Source organism: Rhinatrema bivittatum, chromosome 1 (genome assembly GCF_901001135.1).
Source record: "Rhinatrema bivittatum chromosome 1, aRhiBiv1.1, whole genome shotgun sequence".
NCBI lineage: Eukaryota > Metazoa > Chordata > Amphibia > Gymnophiona > Rhinatrematidae > Rhinatrema > Rhinatrema bivittatum.
In genome coordinates this window covers 227,044,834-227,060,588 of record NC_042615.1, presented here as the reverse complement: position 1 = coordinate 227,060,588, position 15,755 = coordinate 227,044,834, and the positions used below count along the sequence as shown (strand labels likewise).

The following is a 15,755-nucleotide window of genomic DNA, read 5'->3' as shown; positions in this document are numbered from 1 at the left end:
GAGCTAGAACCACATTGAGATCCCAAGGAGCAGGAGAATTTTAAATTGGATCTTTAAGAAGTTAGGCCTTCCGTAAATCTGACGATTGTAGGTTGATGTGAGATTAGCTCCTTCCACATTTTCATGGTATGCAGTATTCTGTAGCACTGAGATGTACTCTTGACAGTTTTTCAATATTTAGTCAAATAGGCTTAAGTATTGAAGTACGAGGAACAGGAGACTTAAAAGGGATTCTGATTGAAATGTGAATACCAGATAGAGAATCTATTCCATTTGAAGTTGTAAAATCTTGAAGCTAGAAGAGCCTTGCTGACTTCTGTAGTCTACTACTTAGAAAATACTAATTGGCACAGACTGCATGGATGTTGAAAGTCAAAGATGGACTGTTGATTATTCCTGTTGTATTGCATGATTAGGGATGGGGAATATTCTTAGGCTTATTGGATGCTGAACAGCTAGGCATGAAGCTACAGAAACAAAATTTGATGTGGCTAAAAGTGCTGTCAAAATCATGCATGTTAACTTTGTCTTGGCTATAGTGGAATTGGTGGGAACACCTACAGAAGTCCATGATTTCATGGGGCTGAAAAGGTATTTGTAGATACTATTCATTTCTGGTCTCCTGGAGCAATATGTGGAGACCTTGTTCAGTGGTATGTCAAAGATCTATTTGCAGAATATCCCAAAACTGAAATAGTTCTTGTGTGATGTGATTATTCAATGACCATTCATGTGGCTGCAATTGGTAACTTAGTCTGTTATCTAATTTTGGTTTCCAGGGAGGTAGACTGCTATAAGATAGTCTTTTGGGAAATTTCCAAATCTTGCAGGTTTCCTGTTCCCAAACCACACTGGTACTCACAAGGAGGATTTATTTTTATTTATTTAAAACTGTTTATATACCGGTGTTAGTGTGTACATCACATCGGTTTACATCTTAACAAAATGTTTGGAAAGTACATTTAACAAGGGTACAAAATAGTGGGGAAGGGTGCACGCATAAAGAGGCATAGAAAATAGCGCAACTGGCAAGAGGTTCTTAATATAGGTGACTATTGGTATATATCATGCTAAGTGAAATGAATAATTGTATGCTATTATGTACAAGAGTGCATATAAACATATAGTACAATGGTAGTAGCGAAGGGGTCAGATAATTGAATTAGCGGAGGCAGATAGAAGTAGGGAGAGATGGTTAGTCGGGAAATGCCTGTCTAAACAACCATGTGTTTAGTTTTTTTCTAAATTTGAAATGACAGGATTCGAGACGGAGTGTTGAAGGCAGGGAGTTTGAATGTGAAGGGCCTGCGATCGTGAGAGCACGTTCTCTTGTGGTGGATAGGTGTGCTATTTTTAGGGAGGGCACATGAAGGGTTCCTTTGGTGGTTCTAGTGGGACGATTAGGGTTAGCAGAGGTGAAAGGATGGTCGAGCCAGTTGGAGTGGTGGGAGTAAATGGCTTTATGGGTGATTGTGAGTTTTGTAGAGAATACGAGAAGGTATGGGGAGCCAGTGCAGGTCTTTGAGAATGGGAGTGATATGGTCTGTTCTGCAGACATTTATGATTCTTGCCATGGTGTTTTGGAGCATTTGTAGGGGTCTTATGGTGGAGTAAGGGAGTCCTAAGAAGAGTGAGTTGCAGTAATCCAGTTTTAATGATAGGGTGGTTTGGATTACTGTCCGGAAATCATGGGCATGTAGTAATGGCTTGAGCTTCTTAAGCACATTAAGTTTGAAGAATCCTTCTTCAAGGATAGTGCTGACGTGTTTCTTCAGGTTTAGTTGTCCGTCAAGAAGTACTCCAAGGTCTCTTACACAAGGTTGCGCGGTAGTGAGCTTGAAGGCTGGGTAATTAGCAAAGGATGGTTTAGGGGTGGAGTGGTGCGAAATAAATAGTAATTCGGTTTTTTTTAGTGTTAAGGGCGAGGTGGAGATTGGTAAGAAGAGAGTTGATTGATTTGAGGTAGGTCTCCCAATGAGCTAAGGCATCAGAGATGGATGAGTGGATAGGTATGATTTGAACATCATCTGCATATAGGTAGAATTTTAGTTTGAGATCTGAGAGGAGTTGACAGAGCGGGGTGAGGTAAATATTGAAAAGGGTGGAGGAGAGGGAGGAACCTTGAGGCACTCCATGATGGAGGGGGATAGGGGGTGGATATGGTATTACCTATTTTCACAAAGTATTTTGTTGGATAGGTAAGAGAACCAAAGGAGGGCTAATCCTGAGATGCCGATGTCTTTTAGACAGGTGAGGAGCTGGTTGTGGCATATGGTGTCAAATGCCGCTGAAATGTCTAGTAGGGCAAGGATGTAGCTGTTCCCTTGGTCCATGCCTCTGAGGAGGTGATCGAAAAGTGTGAGAAGGAGGGATTCGGTATTAAAGTGTTTGCGGAAACCAAACTGTGCAGGGTGAAGGATTTTGTGGTCTTCAAGGTAGTCTGTCAGCTGTGTGACAACTCTCCATTATTTTAGCTAAGAATGGGAGGTTTGAGATGGGGCGGAAATTGGCAGGGTCCTTCGGGTCCAGAGAGGGTTTTTTTAAGGAGGGGGTTTAACCATTGCTTATTTTAGTGCGTCTGGGACTATGCCTGTGGAGAGGGAACAGTTTATGATGTCAGATAAAGATTTTGCTATGGAGGTAGGAACAGATAGGAGAGCTTTGGTAGGGATGGTGTCGTGGAGGTGGGAGGTTGGTCTGAGCTTTTTTAGGATAGTTTCAACTTCTTTGGAGGTGAGATCCAGGGAACTTAAGGAAGCGGTGGAAAGGGTGGTCCCTGATGGTGTGGGGGTGCAGGGGGCTGGTGAATCTGGAGAGGAGATTTGTTGTTTTATTGAAAAATTGCGCCAGTTCTTCACATTTGGCATGGGCTTCGGAATCGGGGATCATGTGTGGAGTGGATTTGGTGAGGCTTGATACATAGGAGAAGAGCGCTTTGGGGTTGTACAGGTATTGGTGGATCTTTAAGGAGTAGAAATCCCGTTTGTGTTTAAGTGTGGTGATTCTGTAGGAGTGAAGGGCTGACTTGTAGTTGGAGGTATGCTGAGGGGTGGGGTCCTTGCGCCATATTCACTCTTTTTGTCTTTGCTTATTTTTCATTGTTTTTAGCTCTGAGGTGTACCATGGGTTAGTGTTTGGACTCCGTGTCTAATACATGTTTGGAATGAGGTTAAGGCAGGTAGAGGAGTCCTAGCGTACTAGAACTCAGAACAGAAGATGGAGTCTGAAACTTGGTGCAATAAGTAGAAGCCAGAACTGCACGCGTGCTACTCCCAGAGAAGTTATCTTTCTTTGTAATCTAGCAACTTCCCTCTCAAGCATCATGCAAGGAAGAAAAGGGAGAGGGTGAGCTTGGAGCAGACAAAAGGGTTCATTGGGGAGGAGGGAGGTTGTTGAGGGGCAGTCACTGGGGTGAGGAAGGGACTGGGAGACTCTTCTGTGAGAAGAATGGAGAGGAAGCAAGTGTCTTTGTGTGTGTACCAGATTGGGTGGGATGACAAAGGGGATGCAAGGGGGAGTGGGATTGGATCATGGTAAGGTCACTTACCACACTCATGCCCTCAGTAATTCAGATTCTTTTTCCCGTGAACTCTATTCTGTCCCCAGATTCTGAAACCTCCCTTCTTTCTACCTCTTCCCTCCCTCCCCCCACCCTTTCCAGTCCTTATCTTTTTACCCCATTTCTGGTCCTTTCCTTATTCAAAGTCTTTCCTGTATTGAGATCCCTTTCCTTCCTCAATTAAAAAAAAAAAAAAAAAAAATTGAAAAAATCTATTTTTTTTTACAGTGTAATATAGAAGCTGGAGACATTTTGTCAAAATACTTCAGAATTTTCACTTTTGCCACAGCATCTACCCCTGAGTTAAAGCAGGAGACTAGAGCGCTGTGCCTTACTCTCTACTCTATTGTACGACCTTCCAGAGGGAGAACGGGGGGCAACAGCACAGACAGTACCTAGAGGGCAGCAAAATCCTAAATGCATCGCTGCCACTGGCTGCCACCTATACTCCAAACTTGGGCCCTTCCCCCTACACTCTTAAGCTCCTTCACAAAAAGCTCTGGTGCCCACATGACTAGAGTTTAGGAAAGTGTATATTGCAGGTGATCAGATGATGTGTTTGAAAACGTTTTCTGCTATTGCTTTCCATCACATTCTGGTGTTCCCATCATATGGGAAGAATATATCAAACTTTTCACCTGTTAATCCATGTTAGTAGCCTCAAGAGCTTGCATGCATATTGGTTACTGTGTATTCTACAAATTTCCATGATTTTTGTTTTCTGCAGGTTCGTGCTTTTGGGTAGCAGTTCTCGATGGAAACGTGGTGGGTATAGTGGCAGCGAGAGGCAATGAGGAAGACAATGCCATAGAGCTGCGTCGTATGTCTGTAGACTCGAACTACCGTGGAAAGGGTATAGCCAAAGCCCTGGGTCGCAAAGTCGTGGAATTTGCAATACTCAACAACTACTCTTCTGTTGTCCTTGGCACAACAGCAGTCAAAATGGCAGCCCACAAGCTGTACGAGTCTTTAGGATTCAGGCACATGGGCATCATTGAAAACTACACACTCCCTGGGATGACACGTTCCTTACTGGAGAGCATGTTTTTCCAGCTTCGCTACCACCGCTACCGCTTGCAGCTACGTGAAGAATAAAACATCTATCCCTTTTAAGTTTTCAAAATGTTTTCTGTATTTTTATTTTTTTGATCCCTTCATTTTTAATTTACTTAAGAGCTTGAGTGTACAAAAAAAGGGATTCCTACTGACATGCTATAAGATGGCGGTGCTGATGCTGGGAGTACTATTACACTCCTTATGCATACAGTGTTAGATCTGGCCCACTGCAGTGGTTCAGCTTTACCCAGGTAACTACATAAGCACAGGAACTTGAATATGTAAAAGTACAGTAAAACTGGTCTCATGTAAATAGTATTTTCAAGTGTAAAACTTGATATTCACATGAGTTTAAAGGTATTACTTGAATTAATTTCTCTATTTCTTGCACCAGTGAGTAGAATAATCATTAATCTCCTGTAAATTACTGGTTTAGTTTCTTTTTTTTGTTTGTTTTTCATTTTCAAAGAAAATGTGAAATGCTTGCTACAATGCATGAAGAGGAAGTGTTTGCTCGCACGCAAACACAGCACTGCCAACAAGGTACTAATCTTTGCACTTTTTTGGATGTGCCTCATTCTGCCAAATGTCTGAAAGAATCTTGGTGCATCCAGTTCCCATGACGTCATTGTTATGTAAGCCAGCAAATAGACTCAAACCATTTGAACTCTGAGCCCATTTGTAGTATATTGTAAAAGAAAACCACTTGTAAATATCTTCTGCTGTTTTTACCCATGCGTTGCCTGCAGTCCTGGGCAAGACTTGCACGTTGACATTTCTTCTTGCTGTGTTCCCCCCCCCCCCACACTCCTGGCTTGTGCTGAATGATATTGAAGTATAATGGAAGCTGCAGTTCCTATGGCAACATATTTGCACATTGTGAACACCAAATCTAAATGCTTCAGAGAAGCAGTGTGTGACTGATAATTGTATTGGGGGGGAAAGCAGCATACATTATCTTAACTTGCCTGTTGGATAAATGTAGATGGCCTTACTGTAGCCATTCATGAAAGGTAATTAATTGCTTTAAAGATCTCCAGTTTTGTGAATTGTACGTATGCACAAAAAAGCAATGCAAAGCAGATTCGGCATGTCTGTACCAAGTATATATGTGCAGTGCCTGCCAAACAGTAAAAACAAGTGCACCTGCTTCTAGCCTGAAATATGAAGTTTTTATAGGTTACTTAAACAATAGCAAGTTTGCATGAATTTTAATCTGTGAAAATTCAGTAGGATTTACTTTGAGACATGTATTAATATATAAACATATCTGAATGGAGTCTATTTGGACATTAGGATTCAGGTTCCTTAAATTTTAAAGGAAAACTGTCATGTAGCTTAGTCCATGTAGCTGAAATTTCTGCAAAACGTGCTACTATTCAGTAAGGTGTTCGTGGAAAATTTCTTTGCTTATAGGGTTAGGATAAATTGATTTATGCTCGGTATTAATACTTGCATAACACTATTATACACAGTTGTAAAGAAGTCGCAAAATTATAAAGTCTTGCTCTGAAGAACAAACAAGCAGAGAGCGGCTTGCTCAAGAATGCTGGCTAAGGTTTAAAACTTAAGCCCTTCAGGTAGCCTAGCCCTGACCACTAGGCTACAGTCTGTGTACTTCTGACAACCTTAGTATTCACCTCTTGCCGAGAAATTTCATGCTAACAAATAAGGTGAGCATCAGTGATACCTTGCTGCAAGTTTAGCTATAAACATTGGGGTTAAACAATATGTCTACAGGACTTTGCATCAAAAATAAAAAGTTAATGTTATGAATCTCGAATTAGACTGAGATTATGCACTCTGTACTGAGTTCATCAGTTGATGATTAGCACAGTTAGTAGCATTGCATAGTACCCTATGTACTAGAGACTTGATTTTGACACATTCTTGAGATTCCAACTTCCCAAGCTAGCAGAAGCTGTGAACCTATCACCAGGGGTTTAAGGTAAGTTATAAGCGTACTTTGTAAGCAATAGCTGTAGCTTGTGCTTTAAGAACAGCATTATAACTGGTAAGGAGGGAATACAGTTTAGTGTGTGAGAGGACTGAGTAACCAGGTGCATGAAAATTGCCTGCTGTTCAGATCTAGTCACCACTTATCATTCACTTGGTTTTGGGAGTGTGTTTTTTTTTTATTTTCACTTTCCTAGCATGTAGACGGATAGACTCAGGACCAGTGGGTTATGCTCCCCTGCCAGGAGATGGAGAAAGAGCAAGCTGCCAGAATTCTCAGTTTCCAGCAGATGAACATGCATCTCCCTATGGGGATTGCTTCAGATTTGGAAAGAGAATTTTAGAAAAGAAATACAAAAAGCTCTGCTCTCCTGCTGTGATACCAGATGGTCCCTCCCCCAGTTGAGAAATCGAGCTGATTTCCGTGGTACCTCAGATTTACCTTGGTCCGGTAACTGGTTTATGCCAGTGTGGACTTAGCTGATTGTACAGCTTAAAGGCAGCGGGTGCAGGAAGCAGAGCACAGCGGTGACAGCAGGTGCCCTCCTCCTCTGCAGCCAGACTCTGTCTCTGTACTCAGCCAGGTAAGGCTGAGCTCCGGTAAAGTTTTTATTTTCTTTGTTTAAAGTTCAGGCAGAGACACTGCAGAGGGGTTTGCAGGATTTCCTCTGATCTGTTCTCAGCACGCTGTCCCGACATTTGTTCCTACTTGCGTGGGGGTTAGGGGAACTGGGCAGCCTGGCGGGTTGAGCAGCCCAGGTGGGCTAGGCCCTGCAGCTAGGATTTTCCCTGCGTACCACATGGTAGACCACAGAAGCATTTTCGTGCACTTAGGGGGCACTCAAGCACACACATCAGGACATCTGTGTGTGCAATGCGTCCGGCTCTGTGTACATGTGTGCTCCATCTTGGGCGCATCCTTTGGGTGCACATTTTTAAGTATCGGTGTTTCGCCCAGATATTGGCGCACACCTTGTGCATGTGCTTTTTTACAGTGCCTGCACTTGAGCATCTAACTTTTGTGCACTTGAACTTTTCAGCGTGAGCTAGCTGGACACACATTCTCCATTAGGTGTGCGCTAATGGTGCTGGTGAACAAGAAACCAAAGCAACTTTTTCTGTTGCCTGTCATATTTGGGCGTCTCAACCTGGAGAGACCTCTAACATATCAGTACTGCTTAGAGGCTCAGGGTAACTTGTATTCCTCTGACTTTGCTAAGCCTGGTTCCTCCAAGCCTGATAGTCTAGCTAAGGATTTGTCTGGAGGTACACTGGACCTTGGAACTCTGTAAACTGGTTCCGGGAGATGGCAACTCAGTGGGCCCCGCTCCAGTACCTTCTGGTTTTGGCCTGGATTCTTCTACTCTTTGTGTAGTGGCTTTTTATTCCCCCCCCCCCCCAAGGATTGCAATCCTTTCTTCAGGCACTCTCCTCAACTTCGACCAATCCTGTCAGGTTGGCTCCACAGCCGGTGGCCTATCCCTCTTCCAGTCTTCAGTTTGAGCACTGAAGCACGCCTTCGTTAGCTGTGGGTATCCCATACAGGAACCCGAATGGCACCAATGAGACAGATCTGACATCCTGGAAGAGGGGGAAATATCTCTGGGATTGGAACCATATAGGACCATGTTGCAGTTTGTTCTTAGAGATGAACTGCTGGTCTGTTTTCCCAAACCTTGAAGATTTGTATGTACCTGGAACAGATTCCGTGGCTGAGCCAAATAATTCTATTTTGGTTTCCTTGGGTAATGCCTCTTGTTTTTTTCCCTCTTATGGAAGGCATTCAAGAATTTGATCTTGAATGGGACGCTCTGGAGGCAATTCAGAGGTGGTCTGTTTTTTGGAAGGTCTGTACCCTCTGGATCTGGCGGTGAGGGAGCATTTGTGTTTTCTGAAAGTGGATGCACTTGTCTTTGCCGTCTAAGTGGATGACTATCCCCATGGAGGGAGGAATGGTCTTGAAGGATGTGCATGATAGGAGGATTGAGGCCATCCTTATGCAACTTTTGAAGCAGTGGAGATGTCTACAGATAGCTTTCTGTTGCACTCTAGTGGCTTGCTCTTGTCTGCTCCTTTCATAGGAAGCTGATTCTGGAGTGAATTCCAGAGCAGATATGGAACCTGCCACCACCTTTTTTAGCTGATGCAAGCTGCAATTTGGTCCATACCTCCACTAGAAGAGTGGTTTCCGTGGTACCAGCCAGATATCAGCTATGTTTGCAAAACTGGTCAGCCAATGCAACTTCTAAAGGCTCGCTCTTGTTTTGAAAGCAAGTTGGAAAAACTGACCAGTTGGGTGAATCTCCAGTTCCTTGCTTGCCGGAGGATAAGAACCAGTTGCAACACCCTTTTGGTATGAGGAGTCTTCTCTGGGATTCCAAGCAGTTTCATCCCTATAGAGGGTCGACCTTTCAGAGGACTCTGCCTTTTGGTAGGTCTGACCTTTCGTCCCAGGCAGTCCAGGCAAGGAGTGGGCTCGGGTAGTGGATACACCCAAGCATACCAATGAAGGTTTGCCGATGACCCACCTTCAGGAGCAAGAGATAGGGAGATTATCAGAGGTGGATCGAGATCACATCGGATCAGTGGGTCCTGGAGGTGATTTAAGAAGGATATGCAATCTAATTTCAGTGTTCCTCAGGACGTGTTCACGGTGTCTCCTTGCCACTCCCCACAGAACAAGCAGGCAGTGGAATCTGTTAAGGTTCCTCGGTCTAAAGGCTGTGGTCCCAGTGCCCCATCTCAAAGTATAAGGCGATATTCCATTAATTTTGTTGTGCCCAAGAAGGAGGGTGTATTTCATCCTATCCTGGATCTCAAGGGAGTTAATTGTCATTTATGGATGACTCATTTTCGCATGGAAAACTTACGTTCCGTGATACTAGCCATGTAGGTAGGGGAATTTGGTGCTCCAAACGGATGGGAATATGAAGGTAGGCCTTGGACATATCCAGGGATGTCTGTTTTCTATGTTTTGTGGTGTTGGGGACCATTATCAGTTTTGAGCACTGCCCTTTGGTCTAGCTACTGCTCCCAGAACTTTTTCCAAAGTTATGGTGGTAGTGGCAGAGTTGAGAAGATGGAATCCTGGTACCCCCATATTTGGACGACTGGCTGATTTGAACCAAGTCACTGGAAGAGAACCACCTGGTGAACCGCAAGGTGATCTTCTTGTTGCAGGAGTGTGGGTGTTGAACCTGGCCAAGAGCAGTCTTTAGCCTTCTCTATCGTTACAATATCAGGGTGTTCTATTGGACACAAGACTGTTTTCCTGCCAGTCATTCGAATTCAGAAGTTGTCACAGGTGTCTTTTGGTAAACAGTGTGGTTCTATCTACAGTTTGGCAGTAATCTTGGAAGTGGTACCGTGGGTGAGGGCGTATGAGTCCTCTTCTGCGCTCCCTTCTATCTCGTTGGAACCCGCAGTCTCAGAACTGTTCAGTTCCACTTGCCGATTGGAAACTTGCTCTTAATTCCAGTGCTGGTTGCAGAAGGATCATTTAAGAAAGGGGGTTTCCGTGACCTCGCCAAGCTGGCTGATTCTCTTGACAGATGCAAGTTTCCAGGGTTGGGGAGCTGATGGCACAGGGGCACTGGAATGCCGAAGTGTCCATCTGATGTAGGCCATCGTTGCATTATCTGACCTTATTCGGACTGCTTGCCCCTGCTGAACTGCAAGCATGCCAACCAGACTTGCAGGTGACTTGATACTCCATTCAGCAGGGAGGAACCAAGAGCCAGCAAGAGTTGCAGGAAATAGACCAATTTATGCAATGGGCAGAAGGACATCTCCAGGTGATCTTGGCCCCTCACATTGCAGAAATAGACAACATATGAGCAGATTTTTCTCAGCAGGGAGAGTCTGGACCCAAGAGAATGGGTGTTGTCAGATGAGGTGCTTCAGCAGATAGTGGATCACTGGGGCCTTCCATTCCTAGACCTGCTGGCAACGTCTTGCAATGCAAAGATTTATCAGTTCTTCAGTCGCAGGAGATCCATAGTCCCTGGATATTGATGATCTCGTACAGGTCTGGCCAGAAGACAAGCTGCTTTATGCCTTTTCCCCTATGGCCCATGTTGGGCAGAATAGTTTGCAGGATGGAAGGCCACACGGGACTGGTGGCCTTGGATTGACTCAGGTGACCGTGGTATGCAGATCTATGAAGACCCCTGGTGTACCCCCCCTTTCATATTCCACCGCACCAGAATCTGTTGCAGCAGGGACTGGTTCTTCATGAGGATCAGACTCTGTTCTGTCTTACGGTTTGGCCTTTAAGAGGGCTTGCCTGTTGAAGCATGGATCTTCTGCAGTGATTGCCACATTGCTCTGTGCTCAAAAGTTCTCCAATTCCTTAGCCTATGTAAGGTTTGGAGAGTGTTTAAGGCCTGGTGTGAGGATTGTGGTGGTCTTCCTTGTTTAGTTAAAATTCTGCTTATTTTGGAGTTTCTATAGCATAGGTTAGATAAAGGCTTGGACCTTAATTCTTTGAAGGTGCAGGTTTTGCGGCTCTTGTCTGTTTCCAGGGCTAGGTGAATGGTGACGCCTTGTCTCATCCTGATGTGGCCCATTTTCTGAAGGGAATGAAGTATCTTCGACCTCCCTTGAGGTTACCAGATCCATTATGGAGTCTTAACCTGGTACTGGATTTCTTGGCAGGCCCTATGTTTCGAACACTGCATAAACTTTATTTGCAGTTGTTGACTTTGAAGATGATATTCCTGGTGGCGATATGTTCTGTCAAATTTCCGAGCTGCAGGCCTTGTCTTGCTGGGAGCCATTCCTTCGGGGGAAACCAGGGAGCAATACAACACACTGTTCCCTCCTTTTTTTTTTTAAGGTGGTTTCAGATTTTCACTTAAATCAGTCCATTTGTTTGCCGTCCTTGGATAAGGACAGGGATGCAGAGTATCGCCTATTGCGTCCCTTGGATGTCAGACATGTCGTACAGTATCTGGAGTTTCCGAAAGACAGATCACCTGTTTTTTGTCTTTCATGGTGGGAGGAAGCAGGGCGAACCAGCTTTGCAGGCTACTGTGGCTCGCTGGATTAAGGAGGTAGTCATGGCCACATATGTGGATGCTGAAAAGCCATTGCCTACTCCAGCTAAGGCTCATTCCACTAGGGCTCAGGCAGCATCATGAACAGAGGTTAGATTGTTTCCTGTCAACATTTTCAGAGCTGTGATGTGGTCTTCCTTACACTTTTTCCAGGTTCTATTTCTAGATGTGCAGGCCTGGGAGGATGCATCCTTTGCACATGCAATGTTGACTGGACAGTGGGCAGCCTTCCACCCTACTCAGGACCAGTGGGATGTACCAAAGGTACTTCTGAGTCCATCTGTCTACACGCTAAGAAATGGAGAAATTTACACTTAGCAGATAATTTTTGTTTTTCCTTAGTGTAGACAGATGGACTCTGCTTCCCACCCTCTGCTGCCAAATGATTGTCAATGGTCCTCCTCCTGTGGGGCTCTGGACCCCAGGGGATTACTGGTAAGTGTTCATCCACTTCCCCTAGCTTGGGGTACATTCATTCTTATGAGTTCAGTGTTGGTTGAGTACAGAAATGGTTGACTGTTTTTTTTAAACAAGTTTTTCTAGTCTGTCCATAGTTGCTTTTGAAGAGAATACTGGCAGGCTGAGGTCACTGCAGGGATGTGTGTGTATACACACATCCCTGCTTGCTCAGTCTATCTGGCAGGGAAGCATAACCCACTAGCCTCAAGTCTATCTGTCTACACTAAGGAAAATGAAGCTATCAGGTAAGTACCCTTGTTCTCCTCCAGCAGTATTGGAGAGATTACTATAAAGACCATGCCTGTATGCCTTAGTCTTTTCTCTAGAACTCTGGATAACTGCAGACAAGAAACCTTTGTACCCACTGACATGTCTTTTGAATGTCTTACCATGCTTGTACATTTCTGCCAGTGCTGACCTATCCAGCTCATCTTCATCGCAGTGACAGAATCTACCTGCTTCATATGGTGAATAAAATGCTCTAGCATTTTCTTTCACGAACAGGTCAGCCTGATGTAATATTTAGATAGTGCCACTGGTATACAAAGAACTGCATAAGATTACCTATTTCTAAAAGGTATCAAATTTGCATAGAGGTTTGGAATGAAAACACTAACATTTGTGCACTGTACTGTATTTAAAAAAATATATCTGTATCAGTTGGTAGTTTTACTGAAGAAGTCTCAAGTTTTTGTGTTGGTTTTTTTAAACTGCATCCCTGCTTTCCCTTGGAACCTTGAGGAGCTGCTTTGATTGGAAGGGCCAGAATTTATGTAATGTGCACAATATAAATATGGCCATTGATATGAAACAGAAGTCTGTGTAATATGCAACTTGTGACTCTTTAATCTTGCTGAGCTGACTTAAAAGTATGCACAAAAATTACAAGCAAATGCAGATTAAAGAATGACAGGCATACAATAAAATTGTGTTTCTTCATTTGTTTTGAAATGCTGCATGGTAGGTAAAGGGCCTGACTTCTGTGACTTCTAGGATGTCAAAATAGTGAATAGAGGGATGGAACATGAACCCAGGTCTGCAGTAGTATGCTGTTATCACTATATTGCACTGCACTATTAATGCCTGTTATGTGGAGGAGGCACTAAGGTATGCATCTCATACTGAAGGCTGTAGGTACCCATAGGTTTTTTTTATATAGCATACAGAAATGGATAGCAATTTCGTTCCACTTTCACTTATGGATGATGAAATTAGATAAGGGAGATGTAAGCAACATGAGTTTTTGTGCCTTTAAGTTTTAATTGTTGCTATGTTATCACTGCACTAGACCCTGAAGAATGAAGTTTCATATCTTAAGAAATGAAGTTGAATTCACTTAATTTTTAGTGGGATTTTGCATTCAAGAATGTTGCATACTAACATTTAATTCCTGTGCCTTTTTAATCTGCCTCATTCATATTGATTGATTATAAACCAAAACTGGTGCAAATGCCCTTAGTCTCGCACAAGTAAAGAACCATTTTGTCAGCTAGCTGAAAACTGGCTTAAAGCACACCTTGAATTGACCAAAGCATTTGAGTTTAGAACAAGATGTGCTTGTACTAATGGTAAGCTTGTACCCATAATGGTGATATAGTGTACATAACCTGACTTAATCAGTAGGTTTGCATTTCAGTAAAGGTCTGGATAACCTTGTTCCTTCCTTCAGTTTTGAAGGAACTTAAATGCTTGCTCTTAAAGATTCATGGCTATGCAGAAATTTTTCTTGCATTTTATATAATAGCAAATGCAATAAGATCCGTTTTTATTTAGGGAATGTAGAAATGAACTTTTCTAAAGAGTGTTTCATAGAAATTAAAATAGGCATTTACAGAACTTGTCATTTCTGAAAATCCATGTTCATTCATGGCAGTTTATGAAAATGTATTATATATATAAAGGTCATATTTTGTAGCGCTTTACCACTTTTTTGAATTGTAGTGATCACAAGCCCAGTGTTGCCTGCTGTAGCATCCCCTTAACTTCCAGACATTACACTAATTCAACTTCAGGAAGACCTAGTTTGTAGGGATCTCAAGAAAATAGTGTACAGAACTCAAACTTATCATAAGGTAATGGAAAAACTATGCCAAATCATATGGCATTTATTCTAAGAGGTGGCTTTTCCCTACCAATACTTTCCCTTTTTCCTTCAGTAGCTTCAATACATATTTACATTAAATCTCAGGAAATTTTTTAAATGTTTTCTAATAAGTCATTGTCTTAGCTGTACACCTAACAGGATTGCTAGTCTTCAAAGTACCTTTTCTAATGTAATAGCTTGTGTATGTTATCTTGTATACTGCATCCTTATGAGCAATTCCCCAAATTCTTAGAATATTGAGATTGTCAAGTCAGAACTGAGTTTTAGACTTTGTGTATTGTACTTCATAAAAACAAATGCTGCCTGATTTAAAACCCCTCCATGTCTAGGTCATGTCACTGACTTGATAAAAAATCAAAACCCTTTTAATTTTGGTTTGCATACGAACTCATGCAAATCATCGCTGTTGCAAAAGGCTGGCTATGTATGGGGAGGCCAGCATTCAGACCCATATGGAGTGTTTGCGGGTGTTTGCTAGCCAGTCTTTTAAAGGAAACTTCCCAGGAGATTTTGTGCAGGATACCTTTGCAATTCTGTGGCGTTAAACTTCCATGTATGCATATCTCCCTCTGATGCCACAAACAATTCTCAAAACTTCGAAGCGCGGGTGAAACGGATAGCCCCCATGTTGGCCAAAGCAAGCATGGTTCCTGTGGCTGCAGATTAACATGCCCGCCAGGCCTTCTAAATCAATTCAAGGGAATAATGATGCATCCCATCTTCAAACTCTAGCTCTGACGGCATGGCTACTGTGCTCATTGTCTATATAAGCATGAACCTACCATGCAAAGTGGTAGTTCTATCAGCATCCAGAAAGCCCGTGATCCAAAAAATCTTATGCCTGTAAATGGAAGATGTTCTCAGAATGTTGTGCTCCAAACAAGAAAAATGTTTGGAAAGGTTTTTGTCTTGTATATTTTTTTTTTTTGCTGGTTTTTTGTGTTTTGTTTTGTTTTTTAAATCCCTTGGGAAAACTGCCCTCAATAGATTCAGGTAGGATAGTTTAAAGCCCCCTAAATATCATAACCAAGTCGGATGATACTGTTTATAAAAAAAAAAAGTCAAACCTTAATTCTGACAGTCACTTTCCGTTAAGGTGTACATTCTTCATTTCTGATTAGGGAGGTCTTTTGAACCATTTTTTGTGATTTTTGTAGGATATTTTCATCACCAAAACTAATCTTTCTTTTTTGGTGACTTTTGCAGTAAAAGTTTCTGTATACAGTTCCTCAGGTTATAATTGACCTCCCTTCTTTCTCCCAAAAGTGAAAAAAAAAAAAAAAAAGCCTGGGCCAGTTGAGTGGAAGACTTGGGATTCTCAGGTCTAGCTTTTGTTCCAAGGTGATTGGGGGATGCTGCAAATGGAGGGATTTTCAGTCACTTGTCAATGGTGATGCCTACTGGCTGGAACAAGCATGCACACAACCAGGTTTTGTCAGGGAATCATGGTCTATGGCTTCCAGCCAAGGACCATCGCACTGCAGTGATTGGGCAAGGGAAAGTGTTAAAATAGTGGCAAATGAAGGGTTGGTTTTCCTATCTAGGGTATGGTTCCATTGCTCAA

The 15,755-nt window shown here is 42.8% G+C and overlaps 1 protein-coding gene across 3 annotated transcripts in view; it reads left to right on the top strand.

Annotated features, from left to right (window-relative positions):
• NAT8L (N-acetyltransferase 8 like) overlaps positions 1–15,476 on the top strand; it is a 111,655-nt gene extending 96,179 nt beyond the window's left edge. For all 3 annotated transcript variants that reach the window (XM_029592417.1, XM_029592409.1, XM_029592400.1), the window contains one exon: positions 4,287–15,476. In XM_029592417.1, coding sequence (XP_029448277.1) covers positions 4,287–4,654 — 368 coding nt within the window. In that variant the 3' untranslated portion in view covers positions 4,655–15,476. The remainder of the gene's footprint in view (positions 1–4,286) is intronic.
• Positions 15,477–15,755: the final 279 nt, after the last annotated feature.